The sequence below is a fragment of the Branchiostoma belcheri genome, unplaced genomic scaffold, assembly GCF_001625305.1.
Source record: "Branchiostoma belcheri isolate BF01 breed outbred unplaced genomic scaffold, Haploidv18h27 scaffold351, whole genome shotgun sequence".
NCBI lineage: Eukaryota > Metazoa > Chordata > Leptocardii > Amphioxiformes > Branchiostomatidae > Branchiostoma > Branchiostoma belcheri.
Window position 1 is genome coordinate 21,200 of NW_017803967.1, and position 14,038 is coordinate 35,237.

A 14,038-nucleotide genomic window follows, 5' to 3' on the forward strand; every position below is an offset into this window, starting at 1 on the left:
GTCAGGACCTGAACCTAAACCTCTGGACTTGAATCCGGACCTGGACCAGTGAACATGGGTTTAGGTACACAGCACTAACCAGGACTTAACTGCACATCGCACAAATATTTTGGCCTTTGTACATATAAACAAGCAGAGTGGAAGATCATGCTACATAGAGCAAGCAAATACAGTCATGGTATATATTTGAGATTGTATGGTATTATTATAAGCTTTGCAGTCTAACCAACCTCTAGTCTTATTTGGAAAAGACTAGAGGCTGAGAAAGCTGGGGACAAAAGCTGTACCGAGGACAAGAGCAACAGAGAAATGTCAGAGTAAGATATAAGAACAACATGACAAAGGCATACAAGAAGAGCAATGGCCTGTGATGTTCAGAGGAGTGGGAGGAACAGGGTGAAATGCCTTTTTTACAAGGGGTTGGACACATTAGTTTTAGGCAACCTGATCCAATCTTGCAACTGAAATCAAGACTGAATAGCAGGATATGATTTCGGGCATGATGAATTGGTTGATAATTTGCTTTATAACTGCCGTTATAGCCGGGTTATCACTGCTAATGAATTTATTTGAAATCCGGTATGAATGGGGTAAAGTACATGCACTTTCATTGCATGTCATGTATGTTGGGAATTTTTAGTCAATCAAGGAGATAGGTGCTAATAAGAATCACAATGTCAGTAATTCATTAATCAAAAGCAACAGACTGAACAAGGTGAAATTAATTAAAGAGAGTATTAAATAGTATCTGGATGAGGAATGTGTAATATATTAGCCAAGGGTGTTATTATATGATAATATTATGGAAATCAGGATATTACCCTCATAGTTAGTATTGGCCCAAAGTGGTTGCCATGGTTGGTATCCGTAGTGCCATTGTGAGTAATATGGCCACATGTTGTTGGTATTGTTGAAGTAAGGGCCATAACCTCCTGGATAATGTGGAAAACAGAAAAGGCCCAGTGAAATTCATTGTACATACAGGCTGTTGATTATAACAGTTATATGTCTTTTTGGTACTGATGAACTTCATCTATTAGAAAATAGAACCTGACTCATAGTTAGACATAGAACAAGAAAAGAGCAAGAAACAGTCATGCCTTCAAATATCAGAGTTATCAACCAAGGCAAGAATCAATCAATCAAGCCGCAGGCTTGGTTGAGGTATCCAAAAACTTGTATTTCCCCAGAACTATCGTAGACTGGAATTCGTTGCCACCAAGCAAGTTGGGGCATCATCTCTAGAAAGCTTTAAACAACTCCTGCAATCAAATGTGCAAAGATTAAGTGTAATAAGTTGTTCGGTGTGATATAGCTAGCTGCCGCCGCGCCGTGTGCCTGCGAAGCTGGTGTGTTACGCTGAAGGGTGGTTATACCAGCTATACCGATACAGATACAGATCTGATATAACGTGTAACTCTCATAATACTGCCAGTATTATGAGAGTTACACGTTATATCAGATCTGTATCTGTTGAACCGGTTAACCTTATATAAGGCCACACCAATTTAATTTGTTGGTTCTCGGATTTTTTCAGAAAAAATATGAAGCGACAGGGCGAAAAAAAAAAAAAATAAAAACAGGTCTAGGCATCGTCTATGAAGGTTAGACATCCAGGTAATACGATACGCCAAAAAACAGTTACTCAAGCAACTGGATATGATTTTGAAAATGTCAGACGTTTCAGCTAGTATCCACTAGCTTTCGTCAGTGACTGAGAGACCAGAGGGGAAAGCAGGTTTATAAGTACAACCAGTTGATTGATATGCAAATAAAGTGAAGACAAATTTTTTGGAAGTCGAAAAGGAAAAAACGTCAGACAAGTCAAGACAAAATGATGCAAATGAGTCTGAAAGCTCCTGTTATACAGAACAGGAGCTTAAGCGTTATCTGTCCTCGGGGCTGGGAGTGCCAAATCCCAAGTGCCGGAAAGATCGACCCGTAGCCCCCCTTCCCTGTTGAGGGTGGGGTTGTACATTCTTTCATATATTGCCTCTCTAACACCCCGTTCCCACCAGCGTGTTTCGCGGTCTAAGATATCCGTGGACTCGAGTTTGAAAGAGTGACTCTGGTTGTGTTGTAGGTGGTGGAAAATAGCTGAGGAGTAGCCATTGGCACTAGGTCGGCAATGTTCTTTGTATCTTACTTTGAGCGGTCGACTTGTCTCTCCGATGTAGGTGTTGTTACAATTGGGCTCCTCACATTTGAGTCTGTAAATAACATTCGCCTTGGTACCTTTGTGAGGTCGGTCCTTAGGGTGTACCAGTCTTTGTCTGAGGGTTGAGTGAGGTTTGAAGTTAGTGGCTATGTTGAAGTTTTGGAAGATCCGTCGGAGTTTCTCAGATACTCCTTGGACATATGGAATAGTGATGTTGGCCTTGTTTTTGTTGGTCAATGGTTTGCACTTCTGGGTTTTCTTAGACTGATCTGAAGGTTTGAGCGCTTTGTTGAAAGTCCAGTTTTGGTAGCCACATTTAGCCAGGGCACCTCGGAGGTGTCTATGTTCGTCCGTTTTGGCTTGGTCTGAGGTGACAATGTTGTCTGCACGATGGAAGAGAGTTTTGATCACTGCTAGTTTGTGTTCCAAAGGGTGGTGGGAATCAAAGGCCAGGTACTGATCAGTGTGGGTTGGTTTCCTGTACACTTTGAAACGAAGGTTACCATCTTCCTCTACGATAGTTTTGGTGTCTAGGAAAGGGAGCATGTTGTCATGACTTGGCTCCTGTGTGAACTTGATGTTGTCATCTATCTGGTTGATGTGGTCAAAGAAATCAGCAGCTACCCTCTTTTTCAATCTGCACCAAGTGTCATCTACATATCGAAACCAGTTGGCCGGGGGAGTGTCATTGAAAGTGCTGAGGGCTTTGTTTTCAAACTTCTCCATGTACAGGTTTACAACAATTGGTGAGACTGGTGATCCCATAGCACAGCCGTGCATTTGTTGGTAGAACTGTCCTTTGTAGGTAATGTAAAAATTTGTCTTCACTTTATTTGCATATCAATCAACAGGTTGTACTTATAAACCTGCTTTCCCCTCTGGTCTCTCAGTCACTGACGAAAGCTAGTGGATACTAGCTGAAACGTCTGACGTTTTCAAAATCATATCCAGTTGCTTGAGTAACTGTTTTTTGGCGTAGGTCTAGGCATCCTATTATAGGCTTAAATGCTACAAAATGAGCCATGAAGTCAACACAAAAGGCTGGGTTAGAATTTAAACATTGAATTTTGAACTTTTAATCAAACCACTGCAATGATAGATGGGAAAACTGTAACAAGTAGGAAGAAAAGGACTTTCTTCAACTGTTGGGGGGCAAAACATGAGCATTTTTCAGTTGATTCAGGACCAGAATCAAATTTTTTTTTTTTTGCAAATCAGAAAAAAACGGGCGAATCCGAGAACCAACAAATTAAATTGGTGTGGCCTAATATCTTATCTTGAAAAGAAGGCTAGCATAATCTCATCATTATAAATCATGCAAATGATTTCCTGATTTAAATAAGTTTAATAATGCTGACCTTAACTTTAATTTCTAAATGCCACAAGTATGAATATCAAATGTCCGGTCGTTATGATTATTAAGGGGGGTGCCCTAACATTGAACATTTTTTTAAGCGCTCGAACTCACGGCGCTCTATTGCTAGTTGTCAAAATGTGTGCAGGTTTTGATGTATGAATTGAAAACAGTTGTGTGGAGAACATGTACAAGACTTTAGTGGCAAATGCTGTGAGACATTTTTGTGAATGTACCTTCGTGACCTTCCAACACTAGCTACACACTGCACAACCACTCTAGAGCGAGTGCCTTTCGCCAAGTATCTGGGGGTTACATTACAGACAGACCTTTCTTGGGGCAAACATGTTGACAACACATGTTCCAAGGCCTACAGAGTGCTGGGCCTCTTGAGGCGGAACTTGAGGGTACATTCTAGGAAAACCAAAGAGCTGACTTACAAAGCCTTGGTCCGACCAATTGTGGAGTACGCCAGCAGTGTCTGGGACCCTCATTCAAACCAAGACATAGACAAGATCGAGAAGGTCCAGCGCAGGGCTGCACGTTTTGTATTAGTCACCGATACAGAAACACCGCCAGTGTCTCTGCAATCATGGTGGAGCAGTTTCAGTGGCACACCCTCCAAGACTTACCCCCCATAGAGGCCACAGCCAACAAACAACTCCCATGTCGTATAAACTACCGGTTTTACTCATTTCTCCCTCGCACCATACGCGACTGGAACTCTCTACCCAAGGAGCACAGTCACAGTCTCTGTCTACATTTGCCTCACAAGTGTCAAACATCAACTAAAGCTCCCCCAGCGGTGACCTTTGACCCGTTAAATTTGTCAATAATGGCCGACAAATCGGCCGATGAACATCAACGGAAGAAGAAGAAGGAATGTAACGTTACCTTCGTGAATGGCCAATGCTAGACAGTGTCCTAATTTTGCACGCTTTTGTAGCTTTGCTGTCAGAACTTAGTCATGAATTTAAGTTTACTAAACAGAAATAAGAACTGATTTTTATGATATTTCAGCTTTCTTTTGCTGTGATTGTGTGTACTTCTCATCTCACATGACCTAACATCCGTGTCCATAATATCACCAGGGTCCATAATATCGCCACCTTGAGAGACAGTATGCTTTAAGATATTTTTACTGCAACATACTTTTGGTAATACATGCACTCCTGCACACCTCAAATGTACATAGTATTACCTAGGGTATGTTGCAGTAAAAATATCTTTAAGCACACTATTTCTCAAGGTGGCGATATTATGGACCCTGGTGATATTATGGACACAGATGTTACCTAGCACGAAAAAATCATGATCTTAGCATATCCAGAACACAATACTATATGTATAAATAACTAAATTTCAAAGTAATTGCTCTATGCATTGCAATACTACAATAATAGACAAGATGCCAGGGGCACAAAATCTTTAACTCTCATCAACGCATACTAACTTATTATCTAGTAATTTAGGTGCTTCCGACAACTATAGGAATCCCCATAGGACGAAAACTGTGTCCTGCCACCTTAATCCACAACGGTTATGGTAATTGCCGACAACGGGGATATTTGGCCAAAATCGTATGGTATATCAACTAGTAACGTTAGTTCCCTTTGAATTTACCCGTTTGTTTCACTGTCAGACTCCCGTTGCCATGGCAACGGCCACCAAGACGGACCCCTATGCTTATCTATGGGACTTAGTGTGGAAGTCCCGTTGGCGCTCACCCCCCCCCTTTCTGCCGTAAAAAGGCTTATACTAACTCCAAACGACTGGGAACGATAGAGTATGTACCAGTGATCTCCGTTAATAAGAAAGGGATGGCCAGAATAGCATATTTGACAAAATAATGAGACCACTAAATGCCCCCGCCTATTAGCCCTGTACGGGGCCTAGCCCTATGGCAGGTGCCGAAGTGCAACTTAATAAGTTGTCTAAATCTCAGCAACCATTTGGATTTGTGAAGTGAAATTTGGACACGTTTTATATCTTGCCTAGTTTTATAGTAGTGTAACGGTTATGAATATTGTAATTAGGGTAATATGTAAATGACCATGTGGAAAGACTTGTTATAGAGATTATGCATATATTTGCGCGTTAGGTAGGCACTGATTGGTTGGTGAGAGGAACCAATCAGGTTAGGGACTATTGTGAACAGAGTTGAGCTTGTAAGTGACAATTGCTGTGTTAGGCAGTTGGTTGACATCTCAGGTACGTGTACGTGTGTAGTTGTAGCTCTGTAGATTAGTATTGTATAAGTGTTAGTATCTCATCTGTGTAATCCTAGACCATTGGTAACTCTGTGTAACTATCCGTGTAACTAAGTGCCAAACTCCCTTGTACCTGTTAGACCATATACCTGTATTAGAGTTAACATACGGATCAATAAACCCGGCTTCAGCAGAAGTAATCGAACTGTTTGGATCTCGTTTATAGTAAGATATATAGAGATGCTAAGATACCAAACCACCAAAGTACTGCTAGACTTCAAATATTACAGTATGAATGAAAAGAAACTCAAGGTCAAGGTCTTAACTCGACCATAACATAATGTAGGGGTCACTATAAGAATCCATTTTTAAAAAGAGATTTTTTAAATTAGGTATTGGACAGGGCTGTGTGTGTTAGGGTGGGACAGGTCCATTTTTGCGATGTGGTGAAGCCATTTGCTCCCGAGCAAATGTCGGCCTTTCTAGTTACATAATATATTTATAGAATTTTATCATTGTTTATGCAAAAAAGATGATTGTGAAAATCATGACGATCTGTCAATCGATTCAAGAGTTATCGTCCAACAAATGCATCTGCAGTTGAAGATCAAGCTGCTAGGGGCCGAAATTCATGTCACTTCTTCCTGACCATAAAAGCTATCTACATGTTCAGTTCAATTCAGTTCAGTTCATCCTTCTGATGACACCATGTATACTATTTCCACAAGTTTCTGTCATGCATGACCGAGGACAGTTCAACACCGCCCAGATCTATGTCCTCCTCGATCACCTTCTTCAGAGTTAAAGAAGGGCGACGATGTATCCGCTTTTTCTTTGGTGACCAAAGAAGAACCAACCCTGCCATATCTTGTCGTGTTGCATAACATGATCAGTCAGTGACAATTTACGGTGACAGATAATCAGTAGTGGCAAATTATTGGACATCGAAAAACAAGGCACATTTTAGAATCTTACACAAAATCTTACATCGGAAAAAGTCATCATCCCATGCTCCCTGTTAGCAAGATCCTATACTCCCTGTTAGAAAGCAATCAAATAAGCAACAAAGAAAATCGCCACAAAACTAGATTAGATGGAAGCCTTTCCAAATAAATTGCACCCAAGGGAATTCAACACAAAAACAACATAAATGGTATTCCTGGTAGATAAATCGTCTGCAAAACAAACAGCACATAAACACGCCTTTTTTTGCAAATGTTAAGTACCTTTTCCTGATTTAGGATAGTTGCATCAGCGTGCTACATTTGCAAAACAAAATCAAAGTACCTTTTCCTAGTGTTACAACAGCAAATAAAAACGCGTGCTAAATTTACAAAGAAAAATTAGGACCTATCTCCTATCTTCCATCTTACATCTTAGAACACAAGTCTCTGTAAGATGTAAGAGGTAAGATTTCGAAAAGGTTCTGTCCTTGCTTTTATAAAACATCTTATTACATATTACAGACAAGGGAAAAAAACAAGGCTTTTTCAAATCTTACATATTACAGACACGGATCCAGCGACAAAAAAACCCAGGCTTTTCTAAATCTTACATCTTACATCTTACAGACACGGGTCATTAAGCACGATGGTAAATTTGACAGAAGGGCGTGAAGGTCTTTAATCCAGCACGTGTCTCTGTCTTCAGCACACCGGTTCTGGGAGAGAAAAAAACCCACGCTTTTCTAAATATTACATCTTACATATTACAGACACGGGTCATTAAGCACGATGGTAAATTGACAGAAGGGCGTGAAGGTCTTTAATCCAGCACGTGTCTCTGTCTTCAGCACACCGGTTCTGGGAGAGAAAAAAAGCAAGGCTTTTCTAAATATTACATCTTACATATTACAGACACGGGTCATTAAGCACGATGGTAAATTGACAGGAAGGGCGTGAAGGTCTTTAATCCAGCACGTGTCTCTGTCTTCAGCACATGGGTTCTGGGAGAGAAAAAAAGCAAGGCTTTTCTAAATCTTACATCTTACATCTTACAGACACGGGTCATTAAGCACGATGGTGAATTGACAGAAGAGTGTGGGGATCCCTAATTGGAAAAACATTGGCATGGTGGAGAGAGCCTTTCGTGTAAAACATGCAATATATTAGTATACCGCATGGGGGCTCTTAGGCACAGTACATTATGGGGACGAGGCTCAGCTATTCACAGACAAACTTGGAGAGGAAAAACCTAGGTTTCTTCAAATCTTACATCTTACATATTACAGACAGATGACCCATCAGCGCCAAAGTCCGTTTGACCATGTGTTGTTTTGGTAAGGGTCAATAATTTGCTGCACATGTGGTGAGTCTATCCGTCCGCCTTCCTTCACCTTCTTGTCTTACTCTCCAAGCAGAGGTTGGAGGGAAGGAAAGTAAGATATTCCGACTTGGCTAGCTAAAGGATGCCGTATTCGCTGCAGTCGGCCTCGGGAAGCTAGCCAAGTCGGAATATCCTAATTTCACTTCCCCCCACCTCTGCTTGGAGAGTATCTTGTTTGACCTCGCTAACCGCACTCCCCTGACATACTGAAACAACGAATATGTGAATTCTGCAACCTAGATAGTATAAAAGATGAATACCATTTTGTTGTAGAGTGTGACCTATACAACACTGAAAGAGATGAAAAAAAAAACACTGAGAGAGATGAACTTTATAGATAGATACAACCTAACTTTATATTTTTATTGAGTTTAACTGTTTAAACAAACCTGTGTTTAAAAAAAAATATCTGTTCCAACATCCTTATCATTTTAATACAAAGAAGCGAGGAGAAGTCAAATTCATTTAGTCTATAGTTCCTACATTTAGATAATAGCTTGCCAATGTAAATAAATGTATCTGTAAACTGTTTCATTCTTGTGACCTGTACTTAACCCAGTGGGTCAGAGTGGGTACATGCGTACAACAAAGGTCTTCTTTTACTGAAGTCTGTCTCAGGCCTGGTCTATCGATCTCTCAATTTACCCCTCCTCTCCATTCGTCACAGCGGAAGACTAGGCCCCAAATAAATCAATCTTACCGGGACGCTTGTACAGCGATTTCTCATAAATGCAAGGCGACCCTCGGGGGTCTACATGATGTAAAACACACTACATTACACAGGATGACCAGAAATGCATATTTTGTGTATGAATATATTTATAGACTATTGAACTTATGCGAAAACGCGTCGCAATGTAATCTCCGAGCAGATGTAGGAGCCGGCTCAGTTAGTGTTTTTTTGCCTTTTTTAACGATATTTAAATTTTTTTTATATATGCGTTTTTTTGATTAGGTGACCAATAAAAAAAACTTTATATAAAAAAAAATTAAAAATCGTAAAAAAAAAAACAGGCAAAAAAACACGAATTGAGCCGGATCCTACATCTGCTTGGAGATTATCGAAATGTACTGTAACACAGATGTTTCTAATCCAAACTTGTTACCACCGGTCCTTACAAGTGTCTGTGTGGTCAACAACGTGATCAACTTTCATGTACCCTGACACCAGAGATACTGATTCGACACGCCATTATCTCTGGTGTCAGGACACTTCATGGTTTCATGACTGAGACTCAAGTGAGGTCAGACGTTGTGATACGTGTCGGACCGACGGTATGGCTTCTGCTCCTGACCTTTCCGAAGAGGAAGGAGAATCGTGGTCCGACGAAGATCTCACACATTCAAACAGGGTAAGTGTCTGTTACCTGGTCATCCACTGTTTTCGTTATAGAGCCTTTCACATAAAGTTTTCTGTAACAAAATTCGGCTGCCGCGTGCACCCGATCCCCGGGCTAGCCACCCCACCAAAGGCTCTCTCCACCATGCCAATGTTTTTCCAATTAGGGATCCCCACACTCTTCTGTCAATTCGCCATCGTGCTTAATGACCCGTGTCTGTAAGATGTAAGATGTAAGATTTAGAAAAGCCTGGGTTTTTCTCTCTCCCAGAACCCATGTGCTGAAGTCAGAGACACGTGCTGGATTAAAGACCTTCACGCCCTTCTGTCAAATTTACCATCGTGCCTAATGACCCGTGTCTGTAATATGTAAGATGTAATATTTAGAAAAGCCTTGCTTTTTTTCTCTCCCAGAACCGGTGTGCTGAAGACAGAGACACGTGCTGGATTAAAGACCTTCACGCCCTTCCTGTCAATTTACCATGACGTGCCTAATGACCCGTGTCTGTAAGATGTAAGATGTAAGATTTAGAAAAGCCTTGGTTTTTTTCTCTCCCAGAACAGAGACACGTGCTTGATCAAGACCTTTACGCCCTTCTCTGTTAAATTTACTATCGTGCTTAATTTCCCGTGTCAGTAAGATGTAAGATTTGAAAAGGCTTGGGTTTTCTTAACAACCTGTGAGATGTAGGCATAGGATTAAAGACCTTAATCGTGTTTAATAATCCGTGTCTGTAATATGTAATATCTAAAAGAGCCTTGTTGTTTTTTTCTTCAAGAACCTGTGTGTGCTGTAGGCAGAAACACTTGTAAGATTTGAAAAAGCCTTGTTTGGTTTGAGCTTAATGATTCGTGGCATACACCAAAGTGGCTTGTTTTCCTGTGCCAGCTGCCAAGTGTCTTGGACTGCAAGATAGCAGATTTACGTTCTTTAGAATAGTTATGTGCACGTCTCTTTACTAACCGTAGTGTTTAATGACCAATGTCGAGAAGATGCAGAAAAATCAATTTGTCTATAATGGAAAACATAATCTAAATGATTAATGTAGTAAATAGCGACCTAGAATGACAAATTCCCTTGGGTACAATCATATTTGAAGTATTATTTGCTGTAAGATTTGCTGTAAGATTCTAAAATGAGCCTTGTTTTTCTATGTCCGATTTCTTGCCATATATACAGATAATCACTGTAATCCAAGGCAGATTCCCAAAAGTTGGCTGTTGGTCACGTGACTCCTCCATGAAATGTTGAGGGCTGCACAGAGCAGTTGGTATATATAGTCTAATGCAACGATGCAAAGAGGAACACCCTGCAAGACACCTTCATTGATGTTGATGGAGGTCCTGTTTCTCCCTCAGTACAGTTGCCTTATTTATTAGTGTTAACATACATAATCCTAATTGCATTGATGATCGGCAGAGGCACACCATATGCCTGTAGGATCTTGAACATGATGTCACCATTGATCAAATCAAACGCTTTCCTGAAATCGATGAAGATAAGAACAGCTTCCTTTTGATGGTTCCAAACTTCTTGAAAGATTTGGCGGAAAGTGAGAATCTGAGCAGAGTTTGGTTTGAGTGTGTTCAGCAGGAGCCGATTGTACACTTTAGCAGCCACTTGGGTCAGAGAAATGCCCCTGCCCCATCTACATGTACCATCCAAAAGTCATCAACCTAGCTTATCCAGATCACAACATATCAAAACTGAAAGTTCTGGTGCAGTAGTACCATGATAACAAGCTGCCAGGGGGTGCAAAATCAAATCATATTCAAGACAATATCAAAACAATTTATCTATATTTTACGAGTTTACGCCCACACACAGAAAAAAAAACACCACCAAAAACATACCATCTTGGCAAAGGTAATAAATAACAAATTAACAAGAATAAGGATTTGGCCAATCCATGGATGACACCCACATCATATTATACACTGTATTACCTAGTACATGTACATGTACATGTATTACTAAATATTCCAATTATAGCTTTTCTAAAACATTTCTCTTAATTTGCTATCAGTAATATGTAATAAAGTCTTGTGTGCATGACCCAAAATGAAAGACAGTTTAGTATAACATTATGTGTGTGCTATACACTATCACATAAATTGTATAAACTATATGATAGTACTGTTACCATACACTGGTAGTAGCACAGTGTGGGATCAAGGGGAAAAGGCTAAAATTTTAACATAGTGAATGACAAATGATGATGACCTTAAGATATGATCCAGGTCGATCTGTCACAGTGAGTGACTGTTCAGAGTTATTCTCTTTAAATTTACAGATTTTTAAGCAAATGCCACAGCTGTCCCAGAACATGCTGCTAGGGCCCCATCTTACAGATGTATGTCTTCTTTCCAATAGAGCTTACATGTACGTACCATATCTTGAAAGTTTGCGAAAACATAAACCTTCTTAGTTGGTGAAAGTCAATAAAAGCTGGTGTTACCTGTGGGGGAGGCAACAGAGGATTGTAAAGGGGAGGCATCCAGATTGGGGGATGTCGGGTGTGTATCCATGGTGATAGAAAGTTGGGAGTTACTTTCCATGCCAACCATCGAGCTTTGAATATTGGGAAGGGCAGGATCATCCAAGTCCTTAGAGACTGTGGAGAAATGATAGAATAATGAGAATCATATAGCGCAATTATTATTACCTACATGAAAATGCCTACCTACCTGCCTAAATGCTACCTGCCTAAATGCTACCTACATGAAAAAATAGGTAATGTTATAATTGTTGGCACCACCAGGCGTGGGGGGGGGGTGTGGGGCCTAAAATTGCTTTGGGTGCTATTAATTTCCAGAAAGCATACCTGAATCTTTTTCTCCTCTCATATCTTGGAGCAGCTGTGAGGAGTGTTGACTAGCCTGAAGACTCTCGACCAGGTACATCACATAGTCATCAAACATCAGGTGCAGAAGGTGAAATGAACCTAGGAGAACAAACATTAGTTTTATTAGTAAAAAATATTAATTGCAAACATTAACCAAGTATCTGATTGGACCTTCACCAAACATCAGTAGCATTACATGTAGGTAGACCAAGCCACAACATTTACAGGCAGTGTTAAGTGTCCAGAGCAGAGGCCAGTTTTATTTTGTGAAAGGCCACTTTCTTGTTGATACAAAGGCCGTGTTCAGACGAAAGTGGTAGAAGCGCATTAGATCTGCGAACCGCGGACTGTCCATTTTCCCAAAACTGCGAACTTTAGGCCCCGCAAATCTAAAGAGACTTACAGTACCGTGGCCGGTATGCGATACAAATAGGTATGTGACCACAACTCCAAGAGTGATAATGACAGAATAATGTGTCCATTCTAGGACGAAGTCCAGCGTGTCTGGCGGGACCAAGTCATTATTCGGCGCTGCGAGGGGGCACACAGCAAGCAGGTCGTTGACCTCTGACATTGACAAGACGCCACCTTGCATCTTTTCATCAAACAGCAGTGATTGTAGTTTAGCTGCATTGTGCTTGGGCACGACTCCAATGGAATGTGTGGCATGTGGACCAGATATGAGGTATATGTATACATATACCTCATATCATTATAATAATAATGCGATTTACCCGAATAAGGCTTCCGAAACACAATCCATCTGATTTAGCATGGCACCTTTACATGAGCTGTATACCATGACTATTCAGATCAAAATGTTGAGGAGACTGAGGACCATTATGTGAAAATTGTTTAGATGTGCTCAATGGAACCTCACTTGTGATGTCCATGCAACAGAAGTTGAGGTCAGGAGCTAGCTTCCGTGCATCTAATTACAAGACTGCATGTCTTTTTTTGAATACTGTATCACAGTTACATGGTAATCATTAGTTAAATCAAAGATTTTGATTGTGTACTACTCCAAGTACACAATTGGGATTAAAGAAAGTTCAAAACATGAGATATCAAGCCCCCTGCAGTACCTTAAAAAGCTGCTATGGAACCCAAAATTAACCTAATCAAATAAATTCCAAGTTCTCACCAGGACAATCCAACTAAGCTTTCTCAAGTTATCGTGTTGACAGACAGACAGACACACACACACACAAACACAAAGGACTTACCAAAGCTGGGTGAGCTGTGCAGTGTCATGTCACGGATGACTCTGGTTCCAAATCCAGACCACATTAGGAGAAACTGACGGGCTATTCGTCGAAGACTCCCAGGTTTGTGGCTGCTCAGTTTCACTACACATCTATCCACCATCTGATCAAGCCACTCTGTGTAAGCCTCAATGGGTGCCTGCTCTTCTAGCAAAGTCTCAAACTCTTTGTACACTGTGTGGATATGGTAGAGAGGATCATCAATTATGTTCAAATTTATTTTCAACAAACTAGAAGACTTAGTGATGACACGGACCCTTAGATTGAATGTCTTGTATTATATTGAAGCATGTTATTTTGAATAGCATATTTCTATTTACCCAAGTGTTTATCCCTTGTTTTTGTGTAAACAACAATTTACAGAAAGCATAGATTCATTTCCATGTTTTACATGTATGTTGACAGACAGTATAAAGTAAAAATTACAGTCTCACTAATCCTTTGATATAATGAAAAAAGTGGCTAAAGCACAGTGATCAACCCTAATTATGGCAATCCATTTACAACTAGAGAGGCCGACATTTGCTTGGGAGCAAATACA

The 14,038-nt window shown here is 40.5% G+C and overlaps 1 protein-coding gene across 1 annotated transcript in view; it reads right to left on the reverse strand.

The window, feature by feature from the left end:
* Positions 1 to 14,038, reverse strand: part of LOC109475904 (transcription factor RFX4-like) — a 44,254-nt gene that overhangs the window by 13,521 nt on the left and 16,695 nt on the right. Inside the window, exons 9-11 of the mRNA XM_019776726.1 lie at positions 13,459 to 13,671; positions 12,212 to 12,331; positions 11,846 to 12,001 (exon numbers count right to left, since the gene is read on the reverse strand). Of these exons, the coding sequence (XP_019632285.1) occupies positions 11,846 to 12,001; positions 12,212 to 12,331; positions 13,459 to 13,671 (489 nt within the window). The remainder of the gene's footprint in view (positions 1 to 11,845; positions 12,002 to 12,211; positions 12,332 to 13,458; positions 13,672 to 14,038) is intronic.